The following is a 22,052-nucleotide window of genomic DNA, read 5'->3' as shown; positions in this document are numbered from 1 at the left end:
TAACTGGGAAAAGCCGAAAGACATTACAAACAAGACTTACTAGTTAAAGTTATACTATAAATGAATATTACTACAATGTATAAAGAGGAAATTTCTTTGCAGTAAAATGTCAGTGTCACATGCTAGGTATGTGAAGTCCTGTACCTTTAGTAGTCTGGGTGCTAGTAAAGTGTCAGGGCTGAATTCTTCAGACTAGAATTAAAGATAAAGTTTAAAGTGAAGAAGGAATGTAACAGAAACACTTACCATTTTCACAACAGCATCTTTATGTTCATGATCACTAGTTTATTGTAAAACAAAACTCTTTTTATCAGCCTTTCATCTGAAAGGTAAGTTTTAAATTCCTGCAAATACTGTAAACTGGAATTGGCCAACTACTGGTGTGCTACCCTTTCAATTAGTATGTATGTCAGTAAGTACTGACATCATTATAGAAAAATGCTTTAATTATTTAATTAAAAAAATGATTCAAAACTGTAAGTAATTAGTTATTTACCAAACTGTTAATTAAATTATCAGTTTGCTAGAAAACTAACTGCTTTAGGAATAGCAATTTGCAGGTCCCTACCCCTTCACATATTTTATGCAAGGAAGAGGATACTGGGTCATCTAATAACTGAAAGATAGCTAAGCTGCTTTCTGTGAGGCCAACAAAGGGCATCATCAAACTGATCTGAATGGTTTACCTTCATATTGTTGATCACACATGATCGACCAGCTACTTCTTCAAATCGTTTTGTGTCACCAGAACTGCGAATCCTTCCAAATGTCGAATAAATGTCAAATTTCGACATTTCTGACCGTGCCACACCTCCACACCACTGCTACCATGGGTCAAAAAGGGGACAAGATTTTGCCATTCGGAAATGTGGTATTCGACATTTTGGACAGCCGCACTTCAGTATTCATGGAAGCCGGGTCGACCATACTGTGATCGACAATATGAAGGCAAACCGATCTGAACATCTCTTTGGAAAGAATGCAATGGTGAGCATCCATGCTCGTTTCCCCTTTTCACAGGGCTTTTAAAACTTTAATTTATATTAAAGGCTAAGAAAAGGGATTTCTTTTCACAATGAACTAGTGTTCACAAGCACAAAAATGCAATCTGGAAATGTCTAAGTAATTTTGTTACATTTCTTCATCACTTTGAACTTGATTGTTAAAGCTTATGGTTGAAGAATCTGGGTTTCCATGTAAACAGTGCCTGTTACTCCATCCTGAGTTGTTACCTAAATACTTTATCTCGTATGTATGACAATATCTCATTGCAAATTCAAATGATAGGCCCTTCCTTAGATTGCTCAATTCATTGTGGACATTCTCCTTGATCTTTTCCAATCCAGCTGGGATTTCCCATCATGCTCAGGACAACAAGGTTGTGTTTAGCAACAGCAGTTTAGGTTAGATTTGAACCTTCCAGAGTTAAAAAGAATCAGGAATTCCTGTACTACATCCATCATCCAAGCATATTAAATAGCTGGCTAAATATTTTATTGCCCTTTACAAGCTTAAAGTAGTATTTAGGGCCACAACTGGCAGAGTGCTAGTAAATCCTCAGGTTGCTTAGTATCTACTGCTTCCCTTGGTTGCTGTGCGCTCCTGGTTCCAGTGACCTTACTGCTCTACTTCCCTCTCTCCCAAAGTTCCAGGCTCCTCAATTTGCCTGTCCTGTACTAGGAGTCAAATCTTACTGTCTGACATAAAGGATCCCAGAAATAATCTCCTACTGTCTCATCTAACTACCATATATCTCTGTAGCCTTCCAAGAAAGGAAGCCAAAAAGTATGTAATTTTCCTAATAACCTGGCTATTATGCTTTTATTGTAACTACTACTTTCTAGCAGTCTAAGGTACACTTCCTAACTAGTATAACCAGCAGCCATATCCCCTCACTACCCTCTGTCATCACTATCTCTCTGTCCATTTGTTTAATACTTTCAAGCCTGTTATATGCCTTCCAATATCTCAGTTAAGCTATATTCCCATATATAGCTTTTAATAAAATTACAATTTTACAAGTATATCTTTTCCAGCCACTAGGTGGTGTCCACACCTAGTCCATCTTCCACAGGGCTATCCCACTGCCTTAGAGTTTACCCCTCATATTTATCATTACCTTCTCCAAAGTAAAGCAAAGTCTCTTATTGAAACCACTACTACTACTTCATTGGACTCTATCCAGACCACCAAACTAACTCTCCTACAAGAATTAGCCTTTCACTAATTGTTTTCTTTTTTCTCTAGCCAAGCCCTACTCTTGTCTCTTACCACTCCATTCACACTGCATGCTCACTCTGCTCCCCTACCCTACCCCCAATTCCCACCCACCCCCAGAGGTCCTAACCTTATATTTCTGTAACCACACCCACATCCCCAAATAACCAATTATCTAAATTCATTGAACATTAACCAACATCCAATCCCAAAACTTCTATTGCCTAATTATTTGTTATTAAGCTACTTATCTTTCTCTAGTCTGTGTAATTAAAATCCCTTCCTTCAAACTTTAAACATAACATTCCATCAATATGCCTAAACCACATCAATCAGCTCAAGTTAAACTAATGCTCTCTCTTACACTTCTATCTATCCTAACCATAGCCTACCTGCTAACCACTTATGAGCATCCCAACTTCCCACATTTCTATTACTCTCCTAAGCAAACCTCCAAACTAATCCCCGCCATTTCCACACAACACATAAATATAACAGTCTTACCTAACTACCTTCTAGCTAGGTATCATCGTATGGCCCACATCAAATACAATCACTGTAAAAGTAAGAAAGAAACTAACCAACACTACAGCCTCTCAAATCCACTATGCAGGTTCAAACTCCATTCCTTTATAGATGGTGATATTCATCCCAACCCAGGCCCTAAATATAATGTAACCACTCAACCCCAAAGCCCCAGCATCCCTAGCTTAAATATCCTTACCAAACTCCCAAATTCTCTTATCATAGCCCATCTTAATGTACGAAGCATAAATAATAAAGTTGCCCACATCCACGCACTTCTGGACATACATTCATTTGATATTTTATGCCTAACAGAAACATGGCTAAAGCCCACAACACAGGACAACAAAATCATTCCCCCAGGATATAACATCCTGAGACTAGACCATAAAACCAGGAAAGGAGGGGGGATAGCTATCCTCTGTAAAATAGGATTACAGGTTACTTCTCTAGAATATAAATCTCCACTAGATAACAATTCAGAAATCCTTATCTCTAAATTTCAACTCAATGCTAATAAATCAATCAACATCATCTGCATCTTCCTACCACCTGGTAATAATATCAACATTCCAGAAGATATCCTTAGCTGGCTTTCTACAAACCTCCCACAAGAAACCATAGTCCCACGTGACTTCAATATAGAATGGATAAGCTGTAGCTCTGAACAACCTACAATTCACATTAACCTTTATAACTTTTCTCAAACCATAAGCTCCCCAACCTGTATAAACAAACCCAACAACAAACAAAGCATATTAGACTGGATTCTTATAAATAACCACCAACAAACCTATAAGGTAGGAACACTGCCCAATGACCTTAGTGACCATGCACTGACTTATATAATCAGGCAAAAGACTGATATTCCTAACCCAATCACATACAGGACTATAAGATCTAAAAACATTTTAACCCCGATCTCTTCCAAAGTGAATTTACTACTTGTGACTGGTCTCCCCTAAAACATCTCCCAATTGATAAAGCTGTTAGTTACTTTAACTCAAAATTCCTAGCTATCCTTGACCACCGTGCACCAAAGCAGACTATCATGAACAAGTCTAAACCTGCCCCATGGCTTACAAGGGAAACTAGGCAAAAAAATCCTATTGAGAAACAAATATTGGGCTAAATGGAGAACTTCAAAAAACCCTACAGACCAGCAGATATTTAGACAAATCAGAAATAGTACAAAAAAGCTATTCTCTTAGATAAAAAGAACTTTTACTGCCAGCTACAGCAAACAAATATAAATAAACCACAAAAGTTCTGGGCTAGCATTAATATGCTTCTTCACCCTGGGCACTCTGCTACTCCTGCCCCGCTAGGCACTAACCTTGACAACCCCAAACAAACTGCCAATGCCTTTAATTATTTTTTTACAGAAGCAATCCAATCTCTTGCTAACCAGCTATCTCCAAATAGCTCTAATCTCCCAACCACCAAAATTAACTCTCTACATTCATTTCAATTGCAACCAGCCCCAACATCCCTCATCTGCACCCTCATCCAAAAGCTTAAACCTTCCACCCCCTCAGCTGACCAGTTACCTGCTGATTATTTGCAGAAAGCAGCTAAAACCATAGCCTATCCCATTTCTATACTTATAAATAGAACCATTAGTGAAGGAATCATACCATCCATCTGGAAAATCTCTCATATTATCCCCCTCCACAAAGGTGGTAATTGTAATGAATGTTCTAACTATCTTTCCATAGCATTACTTTCACCCTTGGCTAAAATAATGGATAAGTGTATTCACAAACAGCTAATGAACCACCTAATCCAGAATAACCTTCTTGCAAACTGTCAACATGGTTTTAGACCATTTCATAGTACTACCACTGCCCTCTTATCCTTCACAGACTGCATTAACAAAAACCGCAATGATAACATTCTCTCCTCTGCACTATTTATCGATCTGTTTAAAGCTTTTGAAATGGTAAACCACCAACTTCTCATAACCATGCTTAAATCTCTTTCACTAGATACCCAAGCAATAAAATGGTTCCAGTCTTACCTAAATAATAGGCAGCAGGCAGTGCTTTGGAACAATAACATATCTACCCTCCTACCTATTACCCTAGGAGTCCCACAGGGCTCCATTCTAGGGCCTCTCCTATTCCTTATATTCATCAATGACCTACACTTGACAATTCCTCAAGCCATCTGCATACAATATGCAGATGACTCCACATTAATATGCTGAGCGACTACAACACCCTAATTACAAACCCTAACCCAGAATATTCTCTGTATAGTTGAAACTTGGTTTCTACAATGATGCCTCCTCCTGAACCCCAAAAAAACAAAACTCTTGCTTTTTACCCCTACCCGCAAGTCCTCTCCAATTGACTTCATAGTCATATCTAATAATAGTACTCTCATATCTCTGAATCAAACTACCAAACTATTAGGAATAACAATAGACAACAATCTTAACTTTGATACTCACATCAACAGTACAATAAAAACAGTGAATCGAAAACTAGGATCCCTCTTTAGGATCAGACCCTTCCTCACTCCTTTAGCTCAAACTACTATTGCACAAACCCACCTAACCTCAACACTCCTTTATGCCTCACCTATCTATACTAATCTAACAAAAAACAACCTTAACAAACTAGCAATTTCCTACAACAACATCGCTAGATTTGCCACTGGCTTACCTTTTAGAACCCAACACTGTCAAAATCTAAAACAGCTAGGTTGGCCAGAGCTACAAAGCCATCGCCAATTTTTTCAGCTGACCATTGCTCATAAAATCTTGTATCAACATTCTAAAACCGCAATGCTCACTAACCTTATTACCCCCTACAACAATCTCAAAACACTGCGCTCATCGAATAAACTACTTGTTAACACTACCAAAGCAAACAACTCAGCAGGTGACTCCCTTTTCTGTAATACAGTGGGAAAGAACTGGAACAAACTTCCCTGTGAACGTCTATCATTGTCCTCGAACTTCTATCATTGTCCTCAACAAAGCTTTTTAAACACAAACTGAAACCATACCTTCGAATCCACTGGCTTTGCCCCTGCTCTCACCCTGATTAATCTGTCTCAACTACTAATAGGACCCCTTTTACTTTCCTAATACTTATTTTAAACTTCATTCTAACCAATACTATCTATCTCTCTTTTATATCAAGCTTGTGTAGATAAGCACAGAGTGTCTGCTGAATGTCTACTAATTTGTCTGTCAGTTGTCAGACTTTTTTTTTCGTTGTGTTTCACTGCTGAAATGATTCTAAATGAATCCATTTGTAACAACTTTATGTATTGACTTTTTTAGTAATGTATTAAAATATTACTTTATTTCCTTTAGAATCTTTAGGTAGTGGGGCTTTTTCCCTGCTGAAAGGTCTCAAAGAGTCCATTTGTAACAACTATGATTATGTATTTTACTTTATAGTATTGTATTAAATATTAATGTATTTCCTTTAGAATTTTACGTAGTGGAGCTTTTGTCCTCGAGCCTCTACTGAAAATGTAATGTATCCAGTTAGACTAGCCCGGTCAACAAATGTAAAATAAATAAAAAATAAAAATGTAGGAAGGAAAAGGAAAAGTATCTTCAAGACACAAATGTTTATGTTCAGGTGTTGTTGACATAGATCTGATGTTTTTACAAAGTTCAAATTATGTTATTTAAATGACATTATAAAAGCAGTTCCTCCTCCAGAATATCATGTTTCCTGTATTGTCTGGAATAGATTTCCTTTCATATGATGTTAAACAGATGTAGCACTTACGGATAACTCTAAAGGACCGTCCACTAATGTTTAGTTCTATCACCGTGGAGAATAATACAGTCTTTTAGTGTCACTCCTGCTAGAAAGGTATTTCCAGGGCTAGTCTAATGGGAATGATTCATGTTACAACCACCAAAACTTGCCTTAACCTTAGTACACTATTACATTTAACGTATTGCCTGCATGCTTCTTGCCACTTGTCAGGTAAGTGAGGAGGTAACATTACTTGGCCAGGGTGAAATGTCCTGCTTTCTGATTTATTCATACCATGGAGCATTTTGAATATTTTATTATGGCACAACCAAAACTGCCATACATGCAGGAATGAGTTGGAAGCAAGTGTAAATCCCAATGGTGACAAAAGCAGCCAAAGTACTGTATGCAAGGAACCCTATATAGAACTTGAGCTATACTTTGTAATCAATATATTATACTAAGCAGGTTTTTATTCTCTCTGTCCTATACTATTAGATTCCTAGCTTTAATTTTGCTATATATATGTGTTCCACTTATTAGCATGGGATGGTGATTTTCACCTACAGAATATAACAAATAGGTACAAGTTACCATGGAATGTATCCAAGTATATATGAAACTTTTTGCTCATAGTTAGCATTCTGCTTAGGCATTTGCATTCATACTTCAATGACCTACAGTAATGACAATTTACCTTGAAAGTAGTCTGGACATCATGCTAATAAAATTGCATACAGCACTGTAAAAATGCATCACAGATAAATATTAGGTAGCTCGATACAGATGGGCCTGCATACTAAATTTATGAAGTGATCTATTTACCTTCTCAGTGTACCATAATGCCTTATAGTGGAAACTACAAGCCAGGAAAATGCTGCTGCCTAACAATATTACATTAATTCATTGTAAGACATAAGTAGCTCATACTGAAGGGAATACATGGAAAAACTGAATGCAGAAGACATACCACACCTACTCAGCCTGGTGGACATCTTGGAAAAGATCACCAAAGCAATGGCAAATTGTACACACAGCATACCTAGAACTGACCAAGGCTTTTGACACAATCCCTCACTCGGGCATAGTAGAAAAGCTAACTATACTGGGAATCATACCTCTCAACTGTACGGATTTATGCAGAATGTCCAGATTTTTGCCTCATATTTTTTGTCCGTTTATCATAAAATTGTGGTTTTCTGGCAAATTAGTGGCAAATCATTAAAGATTGAAGTTAGAAAATAATGACAGACATTTGAGTTTTAGACTTCATACCCTTCAGAAAAATTCATGCTAATGCAAAACTTGTTATTCTATCAACTAAGTTTGTAAGAACAATATTTAAACATGTTCCCTATTTTTGGGCCTTTGCCCCACTTTTATTTATGGCCTTGTCCAAAGAAGTTGAGAGGTATAAACTCCTGCATTGCACACTGGATTGCCAACTGGTTCACAGACAGGATGCAAGAGATCAAAATGGGGAAGCTATCTCCACAAAGAGACCATTCACTGGTGGAATCCACCAGAGTACCGTACTGGGACCTTTCCTTTTGGTATCTACTCCTCCGAAGTAAAAACCAATACCAAAGGGTTCTGCCTGACTATGCTTGCAGATGACTGCAAGTTAGGAGCAATTACTGAATCCTCAAATGACTTGGCCATTCTGTAGGTTTTTTTGCAAACAAATAACTGGTGCCAGGATCATGGACTAAAACCAAATGACAAAAAATGCATTAACATATCCTTTTACAAGTTTTCTACCCCAGGAACTTACCACAATGACATTATGCCCTTAAGAGTTGACCCACTTGTTCAGGATTTGAGAGCTTATGTGGACAGTGATCTAATTTTCAACTAACATTTGTCCACCATTATAAGAAAGACCTTCTATATTGTGCAGCTTATAAACAAATGGATTATGACTAAATCTAAAGATGTCATTGTCCCCCTTTTCCCAGTCATCATTAGGCCAATCGAGTATAATACTCACTTTGACATGGATCTGTCCAGACACATGCAACAAATGGCAAGCCTGCAAAGATACCTTACTAGAAATATACATAGTCTAAATAATATCCCTACCTGGGCCACCTCAAAGTTTTGTCCCCATAATCTGCATCCTTCAAACTGCTTAGAGGTGACTTGTTTCTGGCATGCAAGGCATCCATCAATAAGTCAAATGTCATCAAAAATACTAAGTCCATGGATCTAAATCTCTTCTGCAGCATTAAAAGAATGGTTTGGAGGTACAAGTATATCTCACAGAGGATACTACTGCTTTGGAACAGACTCCCCATTCAAGTAAAACAAAGCTCAACCCTGTCCATGTTCAACAGAAACTTGGATATGTGGATGAGCAAGAGAAAATTTACCCCAGGACTGCATCAAAATGCTTTATCCCACTCACAGGTCCCCTTAAATTATCTATGGTATGATTTCAGTTATTCTCACTGGGGTAATATATAATTATTGACCATGGATAGTTAAGGCCAATCTAAAACCAAATGGGATAGGGTAATTTAAGCACCAAAATAGAACCTGGATAGACTTAAAATGGCCCACAAGGCAGCTAGCCTAGAACTTACCCATTAACCTATAATCTGTGGCATCATCCCTGCCTTCATAATGTTTTTGTGAGAAGTTTAATCCTATGTATAACTAGTGGTTTATACCAGACTCTGGCTTACTCCAGCCATGCCTATTCACTACTGGTACTTTTCTTGTTAAGACACTTACATGCTGACTGGTAGAGCTTAGCTAATGGTTTCATTCTCAACATTCCTCAAGTGATGTGTGTCTTTACGGAAGACATTTTACTACACGGAATATTTACAGCACAATATAAAATGTCATTAAACATTTTAAGTCACATATAGTTCCAGACTCACAATTTACCTAAATCATGATCCAGGCTTATAATCATTAAGTGCAGATCAAGGGATTATTCCAGTATTAAGTCAATAAAAAGATGTGATGCTGGGTGGGACTACAAGAGAAGTACTGTAGGTTTAAAATCCTAGTATTTTTATGCAACAATTTACTGCATTACAGTCAATGGTACAATACATTTCTTACCAAACTATTCAGTACATCTGTATTTATTTTGGCACCAGTCAGCAGCTTTCTGTTCTGATTACTCCACCTCCAAACAGATTCTTCTTGCTTATCAACTGCAGCTTCCCCCGTTTCCCATCATCATGCATTGCCAAGTTTCTCTAACTGGACAGCACCCTAGGAAAGACACTGGTGTCCAAAAAGCCTGCTAGGCAATTAGGAGGCAAAGCATCAGTAAAACTCTCCCCACCTGACATAAGTTAGTTACTCAGCTTTTATATTTGAGCCTGTATGATACAGAGAACCATGAAGTTTGAAAACTAGAAACTGCACTGAAAATGAATCCTGTCACATCTATACCACTGGGGTCTGTCATGTAATGTAGTCACAGAAAGAGCATTACAGCTGTCCAGAAAAGTGCATACTGCATTGCTGCAACTGTCCAGAAAAGTGCACACAGCACCTCCTCTTACACATTCTAGTAAGGGCCTTTTCTTAGTCACAAACACTTGTCAGTGCAGTAACATTTGTTTTTTACCCTCACTAAATTCCTAGTAACTACTGTTTGACAGCAACTGCAAAATATTCCTGACTTTTTTTTTTAGAATATATTGGCTTCAGAACACCACATTGCCTGGAAGAATCAAGACAGGACCCTAGAAAGCTGGTCATCAGTTAAACACATCAGGATTTCTATATTTTAAGAACATTTCCTACAGGCAAACAAGTGAATCTGCACACACATAGCAAAGTTGTTTAAAGAAAATAAGACTGAACTATAAAAGAACACAGTGAACATGGGAAGTGTCACAAACTATTTCAGTCCTTTTTGCTTCTTAATGTAATGCTGCTCCAATGCTTTGATTGTCATAATAATGTCCTGTCACTGAATGGTCAGTCAGACTTGTATGAACCTTCTGATTATTGCCCAAGCAAGAATGATTACTAACCTTGGAAAGTCTTGGGCGGTCATAAGGTAAGTGTTTTTCCATAGTACAGATCAGAATCCGGTCTGAAAATCCCTCTTGTCTTAGTGTCTCTGCACATACTAATCCAGCAGGACCTGTAGCAAAAAACAAAATGGAAAGAGAAGAGCTCGGTTATCCAAAATGGTGCCTGAAGCATATAGCTGAGCCTGCAGACTGCGACTGCATGCTGTGCAATAGTAGTATTAAAAAAGAAATAAAAAATTTGCTTGACAATATCCTTAAGGGAAGGTTAAACTAATTCTTTATCTAAGCAATCTTAATTTAAACCCAATTGACAAAATCACTTTCCTCCTTCTGCAAAACATTCTCTTTTATATCTCTGTATTCCTGCTGAATATAATCTGCATCTTGCTCATATTGTTTCCTTTTTTCACTCGGTACAATTGAATTTTGTCTTATCCTTGCTCTAATTAACCTGGTCTCTACCACTAATTCTTCTAAATGATGTTGTCTTATAATACATGCTGTGGTTTTCTTTTAAACTTAGTTATTATTATTATTATTATTATTATTATTATTGTTATTATTATTTAACAAAGATTAAATATTTGCTCTCAAGTACGTGTGTGTGTATGTGTGTGTGTGTGTGTGTGTGTGTGTGTGTGTGTGTGCGTGTGTGTTTCTAAACACCATGACAATACCTGAATGAAGGCCTAATATAGCAGCTATGAACAGGAAAATGTGCTTCCTGTCATACCGCTCAACTTTAGAACAAACAAATAAACTGTGCAGAAGAAACAAACAATCCAAAACAGAACAGGAGCCCAACAGTAGCCAGCAAAAAAGATGTCTGTGTGTCTGAAGAAGTTACTTTACTTAAAATGATGAAAACGTGAGAAAAATTTGTATTAAATTGACTTTACATTAAAAGAAAGTGTTTTTTGGGATTAACATCTTTTTCTGCTGGCTACTGTTGGGCTCCTGTTCTGTTTTGGATTGTTTGCATACTGCTCAACTTTTAGTGCATGAAACATCGACAGAACCTAAAATACTTCGGGGGGGGTAGAAAAGCCCAAAATATGGACATATTTTAAACATTGTTCTTATACACTTAAAAACATTTGCTAAAATAATAGTTTTTGTGTTTGCATGCAATTTCTAAAAAGTATGAAATCTGAAAATGAAATATATGTCTTTATTTACAGACTTCCAGCCTCAGTGATTTGCCTTAAAAGCACAAATTTTATGGTGTACAGTCCAAAAATATGAAGTAAAATTTTGAACATTCTGTGAAAATCTCGAAAGTTGAGAGGCATGCTTCCTGCTATCTACCCTACACTGCAGATAAGACAAGGATCTGAATCCATAAATACCTTGTGCTAGGTGGTCATCCTGTGTCTACAACATATTTCTACACAAAAGAATGACAATTTCCCAGGAATGAGCATTAGGTATTGAAAGTGAGTCGATACTAAATACTTCTGAGGTATTCGGATACACACATCAAAGTACCCTGCAGGAATTAAAAAGTGACCCGAAAATCATAAGATTAAAATGAGAACTATGAAATTCAGGTTTAATGCAGTTTGTCAAATTATTCCGGAACAGAAAATTAGACTTATAATGAAATAAATCCTCACTTTTCTGAAGTCTATCAACACTGTACTGGGGATCATATTACTTGTAGAAAAGGGATCATTTATTTCCATCAAGTAATGAAAATTTTAATTCTAAGTATATACCTCCATACATATTGAACTGTCTTGTTATATTACACCTACCAAGTTTCATACTACCCTCACCTAGCTTAGTCTCTTTCTTATAGTTTTCCGTTTACTTCTCAAATGTAGAATAGTTGCCAGACAACCATTTTATTTAAAGGTGTCATCTAAGTGCACCAAAAAGTTATACATAGTTAAGGGTACAGGGTTTGACTCTTCCTTCCTCCATTTATCTGCTGTATAACTCTAAGCAAGTCCCTTGACTAGACAGTGTTTGTTCCTTGGTCACCTCAGAAAAAGAGCACTTGTGCCCTGTGGGCTTGCTTTATCGAACGTATTAAAAAATTTCTAAGCTATGTATTTTTAAATTGTCATTCAAATGTTTAATACCTCAATGTCTTGAGCTTTGTGAATGCAAGATACAATGTGTCACCTTAAAGATTCACAAATAGTAGGTTTTAAGTTAATACTCGACCAGAGAAAATGTAATATGATAAAGATATTTTTCACAAGGTGTACATATAAATAATGGTATAAGTAGAGTAAATACTTCATTTTGTTGGGCAGCCTCCTTTTTATCTTTGTTGCATACTAGTACATTTTCTTCAAGTTAGAAATAAGTAAAATGAGAAATCGTTTAAACAATTGTTTTGATGTGTATTTGTGCAGAGATATGTGTGTGTCTACATATACATATACATATATATATATATATATATATATATATATATATATATATATATATATATATATATATATACACACACACACACACACACACACACACATATATATAACTTATTATTGTCCTTGGTTATTCTAAGGTTAAGTGTATACGGAAAGAGGAAAGATATTTTATATAATGAAAATACTTGCAGAAGGCACACTAAACAGTAGGCAGACAAAATCTGTTAAGATGAGAATAGTGTGCGTTATATGAAGGATTGGTACTGCAATCAGCATTTAAGAAATATTGCTGCTTTCAGATAAGAAACTGTAAGTATCAAGCAAGACAAACTGTAACCAATTAACAAGAAAGAACTTCTCAGAATGTTCACTTTGCTGTGCAGTATGTGCTTTGATTCCATTCAAAGCTGTAAAAGTCTTCAACTAAATGACTATGAGGAAGAGGTTGAGGCATGATGTTATAATTTTGTCACAGTGTTTCTATGCCAGGTATGTTAAGCTGTATGCAAAATGCATAAGCAGAATTAAATGTAAATAGTAGTTCTATGTTATCCTCTGTCACCTGTTGTAATAATTTCAGAGGTCAAATTTCAAGTGAATAGAACATTCTACTGCCTGTCATAAATGACTACCAGAGGTTATTATAAACTTTTAACTCAATACTATGTCACATTAGCTTCTTCTTCTTCTTCTTTCGGCTTTTCCCGGTTAGGGGTCACCACAGCAGATCACCTGTCTGCTCATGACTGGCAGTGGAGTTTTACAGTGTTAGTTCCCAGCCCGGCACCCAACCTTCCACAGAAGGTGCACACATGCACACACTCATACCTAGGGCCAATTTAGAGGGTCCAATCCACCTACAGCATGCCTTTGGGTTGTGGGAGGAAACCCACTCGACCACAGGGAGGAAATGCAGACTCCGCGCAGAAGGCACCCCAGCTGAGGATCAAACCAGAGAACCTCTTGCTATGAGGCAGCAACGCTAAGCACTGCACCACTGCGGCTGCCCACTATGTCATATTAGCTGCACAGCATAAATATTTTTACTAATTAATATCAACAATATTCATTTTTATTTCCTAATATAAGGCAAAAAAGTCAATGGGATTAGAGTCAGCAACTCAGATTTGTGGTCTTGAAAAGGGAAATGCTAATTGTGAGGGAACCATAAGACAGGCTACACAAAGAGGTCTCTGAAAAGAGCCCTTATGATTAATTAATAAGAGTTTAGCATGACATATCAAAATGCAGCATATCTTAATGAAGCACACCTAACTTCAGCATCCCATAAACTCCTGCAAAATAGACAGCATGGTGACATTAGGCCTGTACCATGGCTTGATCAGCCACTTATTGAACAACCAGTTTGACTATTATAATAAAAGTAAATAATAAAAACAATGCTGACAGATGTAAGTCATGCTCAGAGTAGCTGCAATGATAGCCTGATACTATATACAATGTGCACATAAGAATGCCTGATCTACCAGCAATCTCAGCAAGCAATACATATATTTGTATGTCATGGGAGATACAAACATACATGCATTCATCAGTTAGACCAAGGTCTTTCACCAGAGTAAAAAGTCACAAAAACACATGTAATTTTGTGTTCCTGCCTTTCAGCGTGTAAAGGTAATATTATGGACATAGTGACCAATTTTAGAATTTTTGCAAGAAAATTTACTTTAAAATGTATACACGCTGGTGGAGTATGTTGTCATCCTTATTGATAAGAACTCATGCATTTTTCATAATTTATCACCAAGCAAGAAAAAGGCACTTATAGATATAGAGAATAATGATAATATAGTAATAAAAGGCTCGGACAAAGCAGGAGCTGTCGCAAAAATGAACAAATTAAAAGTATATTGAATCTATTAATAAGCTATTGGTTGAGGAAACCACTTATAAAGAGATTAATATGAGAGAGATTAAAAAAATAGCTTAAATTCTAACATCTGATCTATGCATATAGATGCAGTGCTTGACCATGAGTTGATGAATTATTTTTATGTTCCTCATCCAGTTATACTTATTTATTATGACCTACCAAAACATATACAAACATATTAGATCCACCTATGAGGCCAATAGTCTTGGGTGGGGCCAGCCGCTGAACCTATTTCAGTTTATCTAGAGAAGGAACTGAAAGGTACATTAATATCATTATAAAGTTTTACTCTTGATACAAATGATTTTTTACACTAGTTATAAGTCTGGTCTTGTCACAATCCTTAGGAGCAGTGTGTCTTATTAGTTATGGTTGATACAGGCTCCCTATTTACAGTAATTCTAAATGATAGTGGCATTGAATTGATCAGAAAATACCAGGCTATTAACACAGAATTCTCAAATAACATAAATATGATTCATGATCCTCTTTCTATTGTTTTGGAGAATAATGCTTTTACCTTCCAGAAGAAACATGATTTACACATAAAAGGTGTTGCAATGGGAACTCCTGTTGCAAGTACCTATGCCAATATTTATGAAACACCCAGAAATTTTGCAAGTTTCTGGATATTAATAGTATATACAACAGAGAATAAAACAATTAATGACAAAACTATATAAGAAAGATGTCAGAACAACTCTTATTTGATTAAATCTAGCATGCAACCCATGTTTCTTTTTAAGAAGTTATCTTCAAGAAAAACTTGATGATTGGATGGGAGATAGGAAATTCACCCCAGGATCACTTCTGTGGCTCTGCTCAACAGGGGCACAGGAAAATAATTTTCTTGGGTGGCGAAAGACAGGGTACCTTTTTGGCTAGGCTTTTGTAGGCCCTAGGGCCAATAGTCTAGTACCTACCTATGAACATATAAGAATAGACCAAAAGGGCAGATGACAAGAGTGGCTAGATTAAACAGAGATCAAGTGGTTTTGGATGAACAATTGAATGAGATGGCCTGCAACTTTAAAGAGGGGATAACAATGAAGAGATTGAATCTTCTAAGAAAGAAATATCTAATAATAAAGACAATATAGGAAAAGTATTTGGTGAATGTGGAAATAATAATAAAAATTAAAATTAAGAATAGGAGTGAGACATCTAATGATATGCAGATGGTGTCATATAATAAACACACAACAGTGGTAAAGAATATCATATCAAGAAACTGACATATTTGAACACATACGGATAAATTAAAAATGTTTAACAGATAAACCTTTATTTAATTCACAGCTTGAATTTGAAACAGCATTTGTGTTATAAAGAACAGTGTTATGCTAATGAAGGTGGGGGATATACAAAATTTGGCACTTACCCATGTAGATCATGTGTCTATTGCAAACATATAGAGAATAATACATATTTTAATCATCTAACAGCAATGAAAAAGTATAAGTGTTTTGCAACTTGTGATATGACTAATGTATATGGCCATATGTACAAAATAGTTTGTACAGTTATTCATATGTTTAAGCATTTGTCTTTTAACATGAGTTTGTTTTTAAGATAAGCTTATGCTTCTAATGATGTCAATTACTTGAATGTCTATTGATTAGTGCATTTGAAAAAGTGTTTTTGCAATATTATAGTAGTTAGTACAATTTCCAAGTTGAGCACATATTTTATAATAGTTATATAATTTAGTCATATAATTTTAATATATCTTGTATGTTTAAGCTTTTGAACGTGTTTGCGATTGTTTACATCATATGCTTTTTACATGGTTACGTATATTAAATGGGACCTGAATATTTAGTGACTGATAGGTCCATAGGTGTATAGTAAGCTAATGACCACTAGGGTCCTTATAAGCCTAGCCATGCAACACAAATGTGGCCTACAAATTTGATTTATATAGGTAGTGATTTAAAGACTGCCTATGTCCAACAGAGGTGTAGGAGCCAGACCAGGGGTGAATTTCCAATTACCTATCCACTAGTCCAAGTTGCAGTTAAAAAGGGATCAGGATGAATTCTGCTTCACATGGAATGGGAATTCTCTGAAAAACATATTTGTCTCTTCAACATATCCTGTTTATGTCACAAGCAAAATTTAGGTCTTTTAATCTAGTAGTTTTTATGCTGTTTCTTTTGCAGATGTGCTAAAGGTTCATCAAAACAGGGTCCAGAGATTCCTGTATGCCAGGTAATGATCACCTCTCAGAAGTCAGAAGGCAATAAGCATAGGACATTGGTTTACTCCCTGTGTTCTTTTTTTAGGAACCTTTGTGGATTTTCCATTTGCTGCATGTGTCTGATCAGGCACATACCTAAGGGGGCATTATACTCTATGATGGGATAGATGAGAACCAAGTACAGTGGTATTTTGACCTCTCTGGACCTAGATGCCATGTCCTTGCTTATAAGATGAGCAACATAAAAGGATTTTCTTACTACCCTGGACACATGCTGGTCAAATGCTAGGTTACTGCCTATATGGGTTCCCAGATCCCTGACTAGTGAATCAACTTTTAAGGGTGTTTTATTGTTGACTTTGTTAGCCAGGGTGGTAAACTTCCCAAAAGGTACTGTAATGCATTTATTGGTATTGAGTTTTAAGTTATGGCTTTGGCACCAAGTGTTTGTCTGTATTAGACCTTCCTGAAGGGTGTTCTTATCTTAGAGGGATTTGATGCTATCTCCCAGTTTGCAATCATCTGCAAACTTGGTTAGCCAAAGGATTTTGACATTGGCTTTGAAATCCAAGAAGTAGATGCCAAAGACATGTGGGCTCAGCACAGATCCCTGGGGGACTCTGCTAATGACTGGCCTCTTTGTGGAGGTGGTCTCACTGATTCTAACCTCCTGAGTCCTATCAGTGAGCCAGATAGCTATCCAGCATGTTATAAATTGGTTTATATCTAGTACCATAAGTTGGTTGACAATGCCTGAGAAGGGTATTGCATCAAATGATTTAGTCAGATCTAGGCAGGCAGCATGCATCGTTTTCCCTTATCCATTACCTCAGTGACCTTTTCAAAGAAGTCCACCAGATTCAGTAAGCATGACCTTCCTTTGACAAAGCCAAACTGGGGTGGATCCAGTTTCTAGAGGTTTCCTGCATCTCTTTTGATAATTTCCATGATATTTTTTTACATGGTTTGCAGATAAGACTAGTCAGACTAAAGGGTCTTAAGTTTCCAGGATCTGTTGAAGGTCTTCCTTTATGAAGGGGGCTGCCCATTGCAGTCCTCCATTCATGTGGCACAAAGCCTGATTTAAGACTATATTTAAATAATGACTCCAGGGGGTCCTGATAAGTCATATTTTAGGCTAATCAGGGGGCATCCTGGGATGTTATCAGGGCCCACTCTGGAATTATAGATAAACTCACTACACTAGGTATAAATCCCTATGTCACAAAATGGGTTACCAACTGGCTCACTGACAGAACCCACATTGTGAAAGTAGCAGACTCCAAATCCGACTTCAGACCAGTGACAAGTGGAGTACCACAGGGTTCAGTCCTGGGTCCTCTCCTGTTTGGTATCTACTTCTCTGAAGTACAGGCTAACACAGAAGGTCTTTGGCTAATGAAGTTTGCAGATGACTGCAAACTAGGAACCATAATCAAAACTCCTAACAATGTGGACATCCTACAAAAGAGCCTCACTGAGACAGATGCCTAGTGTCAAAGCCATGGCCTCAAGCTCAATGTCAAAAAGTGCATTGCCATCCCCTTTGGTAAAAACTCTGCACCCATGAACTACAACATAGGCGGTAGTATACTTAACACCGAAAGTGTGATAAAAGACCTTGGGACACAGGTGGACAGTAGTCTCTCCTTTGATAACCACATCGCCACAGTAGTCAGGAAATCCTTCTATGTGGCACACCTCATCACAAAAGGTTTCTCATCCAGAAAAAAAGAGGTCATTGTTCCCCTCTACTCATCACTCATTAGACCCATTATAGAGTATAACGCCCCTTTTGGTATGTACCTCACAAGACATCTACAACAACTGGATAGACCGCAGAAATACCTCACAAAGAGGATTATCAGCCTCAAACAGATGCCCTATGCAGACAGTCTCAAAAAAACTCCAGCTTTACTCCATTGCATATGTCAAACCCAGAGCTGTTGGACATGCTCCATTTAAAGAAATCCCAATCCCTCCGAGCTACACGCTCTAGGGACCTAAACCTTGTCACCACAATAAACAGAACATGCCGGAGGGATAGATTCCTGTCCCATAGACTTCCCATACTCTGGAATAAACTACCTATCTATATCAAACAAAGCTCCTCATTAGCATTCTTCAAGAAAAATCTTGATGATTGGATGGGACATAGGAAATTCATCCCGGGGATCACCTCTGTGGCTCTGCTCAACAGTGGCACAGGAAAATAATTTTCTTGGGTGGCAAAAGCCAGTGTGCCTTTTTGGCTGGGCTTGTATAGGCCCCAGGGCCGATAGCCTAGTACCTACCTATGAACCTATGAACTACGGCTTTGTTCTTGGCTTTAGTTAGTATGACCAGTACATGCACCCTAGTTATAGCTGGGGGGTTATGTTTGACAGGAATTTTGAGGGGATGGTTGGGGGGGTTTAAAGTTAGAGTGGAATTTGTCTGCTAACAGGTTTGCTATATTGCCAGGATCAGTGAATATGACACCATTAACCACCAGTTCAGCACATTGCTGTGTGCTGCCCTTGAGGTTTTTGACATGGCTGTAGAAGGTCTTATGGTTATCTTTTACCTGGAAGGGTATTTTAACTCATAATTGACTTTGGTTAACCAAATTAGCCCTCTTAGTTGCCTATCTGCACTTGGGAAACTGTTTGTGAAAGCTTGCAATACTGTGATAGCGTGTGTCTATTAAGTTCATCTGTGGTGTTCTGAATGGCTTTTGGATTCATATTTATAAATATATATATATATATATATATATATATATATACATATATATATATATATATATATATGGGTCTATGTTTCTTGATCGAAATTTCACAATCTCAAACAAGAAACATCGAGATCCATTAAAGCAAAAGTGCACTTTTGCAAAAGCCAGTTCTCCAAACCGGACAAAAAACCTACTTTAAACAGTATTTTGAAGGGGGAAAAGCTCCCCTGCACCCCCCATGTAGGGGGCTGCGCCCAGCATACTCCCCCTACTTAAATATACTAACTCTGAGATCGCACTACAGTGCGGAAAAGGATATATTTCCTTATCCCCACTGTAATGTGCTTCGGTGACCGGCTTTTGCGAAAGTGCACTTTCAATTTAGTGCACTTTCCATTAAATGGTTTCAGTCTTCTGGTTGTCGAGAAAGTGTGTTTTCAACAATCAGAAGTTGACCCATATATATATATATATATATATGGCTACATCTGTGGAAAATCATTGTAAACATAATTCCTGTTATGTACAACTCATACCACAAATGTTCATAGGTTCATAGGTGTGTACTAGGCTAATGACCCTGGAGCCTTTACAAGCCTAGCACATAGGATTACCCAGGCATCGTGCCACCCAACCTTAGTTCCTAGTGCCTCTGTTGAGTAGAGCCACTGGAGTGATCCCTGGAGTGAATTTTTGTATTTCCCATCCACTCATTAAGATTTCTCTTGAAGAGGGCCAGTGAGGTGCTCTGCTTGAGATGTATGTGAAGTCTATTCCATAGCATGGGCAGTCTTCATACAGTAGTGTTTAAATAAATATGAATTAAACAAATGACCTTTTATTTAAGTGTGTTTCTCGTTCTCCCCCAAACCATATCCTGTATCATTTTCAAACATATACAGATGTAGTTTAGAAAAATTATACCATGCATTCTGAATGAGCAAAATTTCCTCAAGGATAGACTGCCCACTTACATTTCACAGAATGTGGGATTATATTCCCACGGGATCTTGTTGCAGTCAGTTAAGATTATGAGATGTTGCAGTCTGAAAATTACTCAAGCTTTTTCTTAATTATTTGCAGGTAAGTGAAATGAACCACTAGAGCCCATTTCCAATCAATATGTTACAAAATACAAAAGCAATATAAAGATACAGTAGCTGCAAAGGTGTACCTCACACAATATTTACAAGAAAAAGAGATGGTGGAAAATAATACACTGAGTAACACATCCCAGGCATTTGCATTTGGCATATTACAAACTAAAACAAGGAATAGCAAAGCTGTTAATAGATGACAGATCTGAAACATTTATATAACTCATAGTTTCTGCAGGTACAACTTCAGAAGCTTGGTAAAGGTGGCAGGAGTTCAGATAAAACAAAAAAGTGCCAGAATGACATTTCCAGAATGAAGAGCCAAGAAAAATGATACTTTTGTAAATGGATTATTCACCTAGACCAGGCTCATTTGCAATGGGGGTCCCAGAAAAAAGTTTCAAGATAAAAAAACTGCAAGTATTTCTGCATTCTTGAACTGTTTTAAACTGTTTAAAGTTGTTTTTGCACCTGCACTTTTAAAGTTTGTCCTGTTTGTTGCATTTACCTGTTGAGGCTACACACTCAAGTGTGCTAGCCTGTGTTACATATTTACTGCATTTTCCTGCTGTTTGTTACAAAAAAAAAAAAAAAAAAAAATTATCCTTGTTTCCCCGCTTTCCCTAATACTAGAGTAGTCCAAGCTGGAAAGTTCCTGTTGCCCATTTCGATAAAGGGAGGCTTTTGTTCACCAGTGGCAGTGGGGCTTAGAGCAGCCTATCTATCCCTGGAGGAGTGTTCCCAGCACAAGAATCTGGTAGTCTATTGGCTGAGCCAATTTCTAGCTCTTCAAGTCCCCTGTATAAAACCCGCTGTTACTACTCAGCCAAGCTCCTCGTGGTCCTGCAGAGTGGTGCTAGCAGCAGAGAGGCTAAAAGAGTGACTGCTAACCTGATAAAAGTGTTTTTTGCTGTTACTACCTGAGCAACTGCCCGATCTATCTAAACTGCAAGTATTTCTGCTTCTTAAACTTTTTAAAACTGTTTAAAGTTGTTTTTGCACCTGCACTTTTAAAGTTTGCCCTGTTTGTTGCATTTACCTGTTGAGGCTACACACTCAAGTGTGCTAGCCTGTGTTACATATTTATTGCATTTTCCTGCTGTTTGTTGCAAAAAAGAAAAAAAAAATATTCTTGTTCCGTCTTTCCTGACCTAGAGTAGTCCAAATACAGGCTTTGCTGTATTCTGGACAAAGTTCCTGTGTTGCCCATTTCCTTTCTTGGATAAAGGGAGGCTTCTTTGTTCACCAGTGGCAGTGGGGAGCTTAGAGCAGCCTATATATCCCTGG

The 22,052-nt window shown here is 37.3% G+C and overlaps 1 protein-coding gene across 3 annotated transcripts in view; it reads right to left on the bottom strand.

Moving 5' to 3' along the window:
• AIFM3 (apoptosis inducing factor mitochondria associated 3) overlaps positions 1–22,052 on the bottom strand; it is a 667,943-nt gene that overhangs the window by 314,132 nt on the left and 331,759 nt on the right. For all 3 annotated transcript variants that reach the window (XM_044068314.1, XM_044068316.1, XM_044068315.1), the window contains one exon: positions 10,475–10,587. In XM_044068314.1, coding sequence (XP_043924249.1) covers positions 10,475–10,587 — 113 coding nt within the window. The remainder of the gene's footprint in view (positions 1–10,474; positions 10,588–22,052) is intronic.

Source organism: Protopterus annectens, chromosome 4.part0 (genome assembly GCF_019279795.1).
Source record: "Protopterus annectens isolate FY-2018-M chromosome 4.part0, PAN1.0, whole genome shotgun sequence".
Lineage (NCBI taxonomy): Eukaryota > Metazoa > Chordata > Ceratodontiformes > Protopteridae > Protopterus > Protopterus annectens.
Note: the sequence above shows the minus strand (reverse complement) of the source record. Positions and strands in the feature narration are given on the sequence as shown.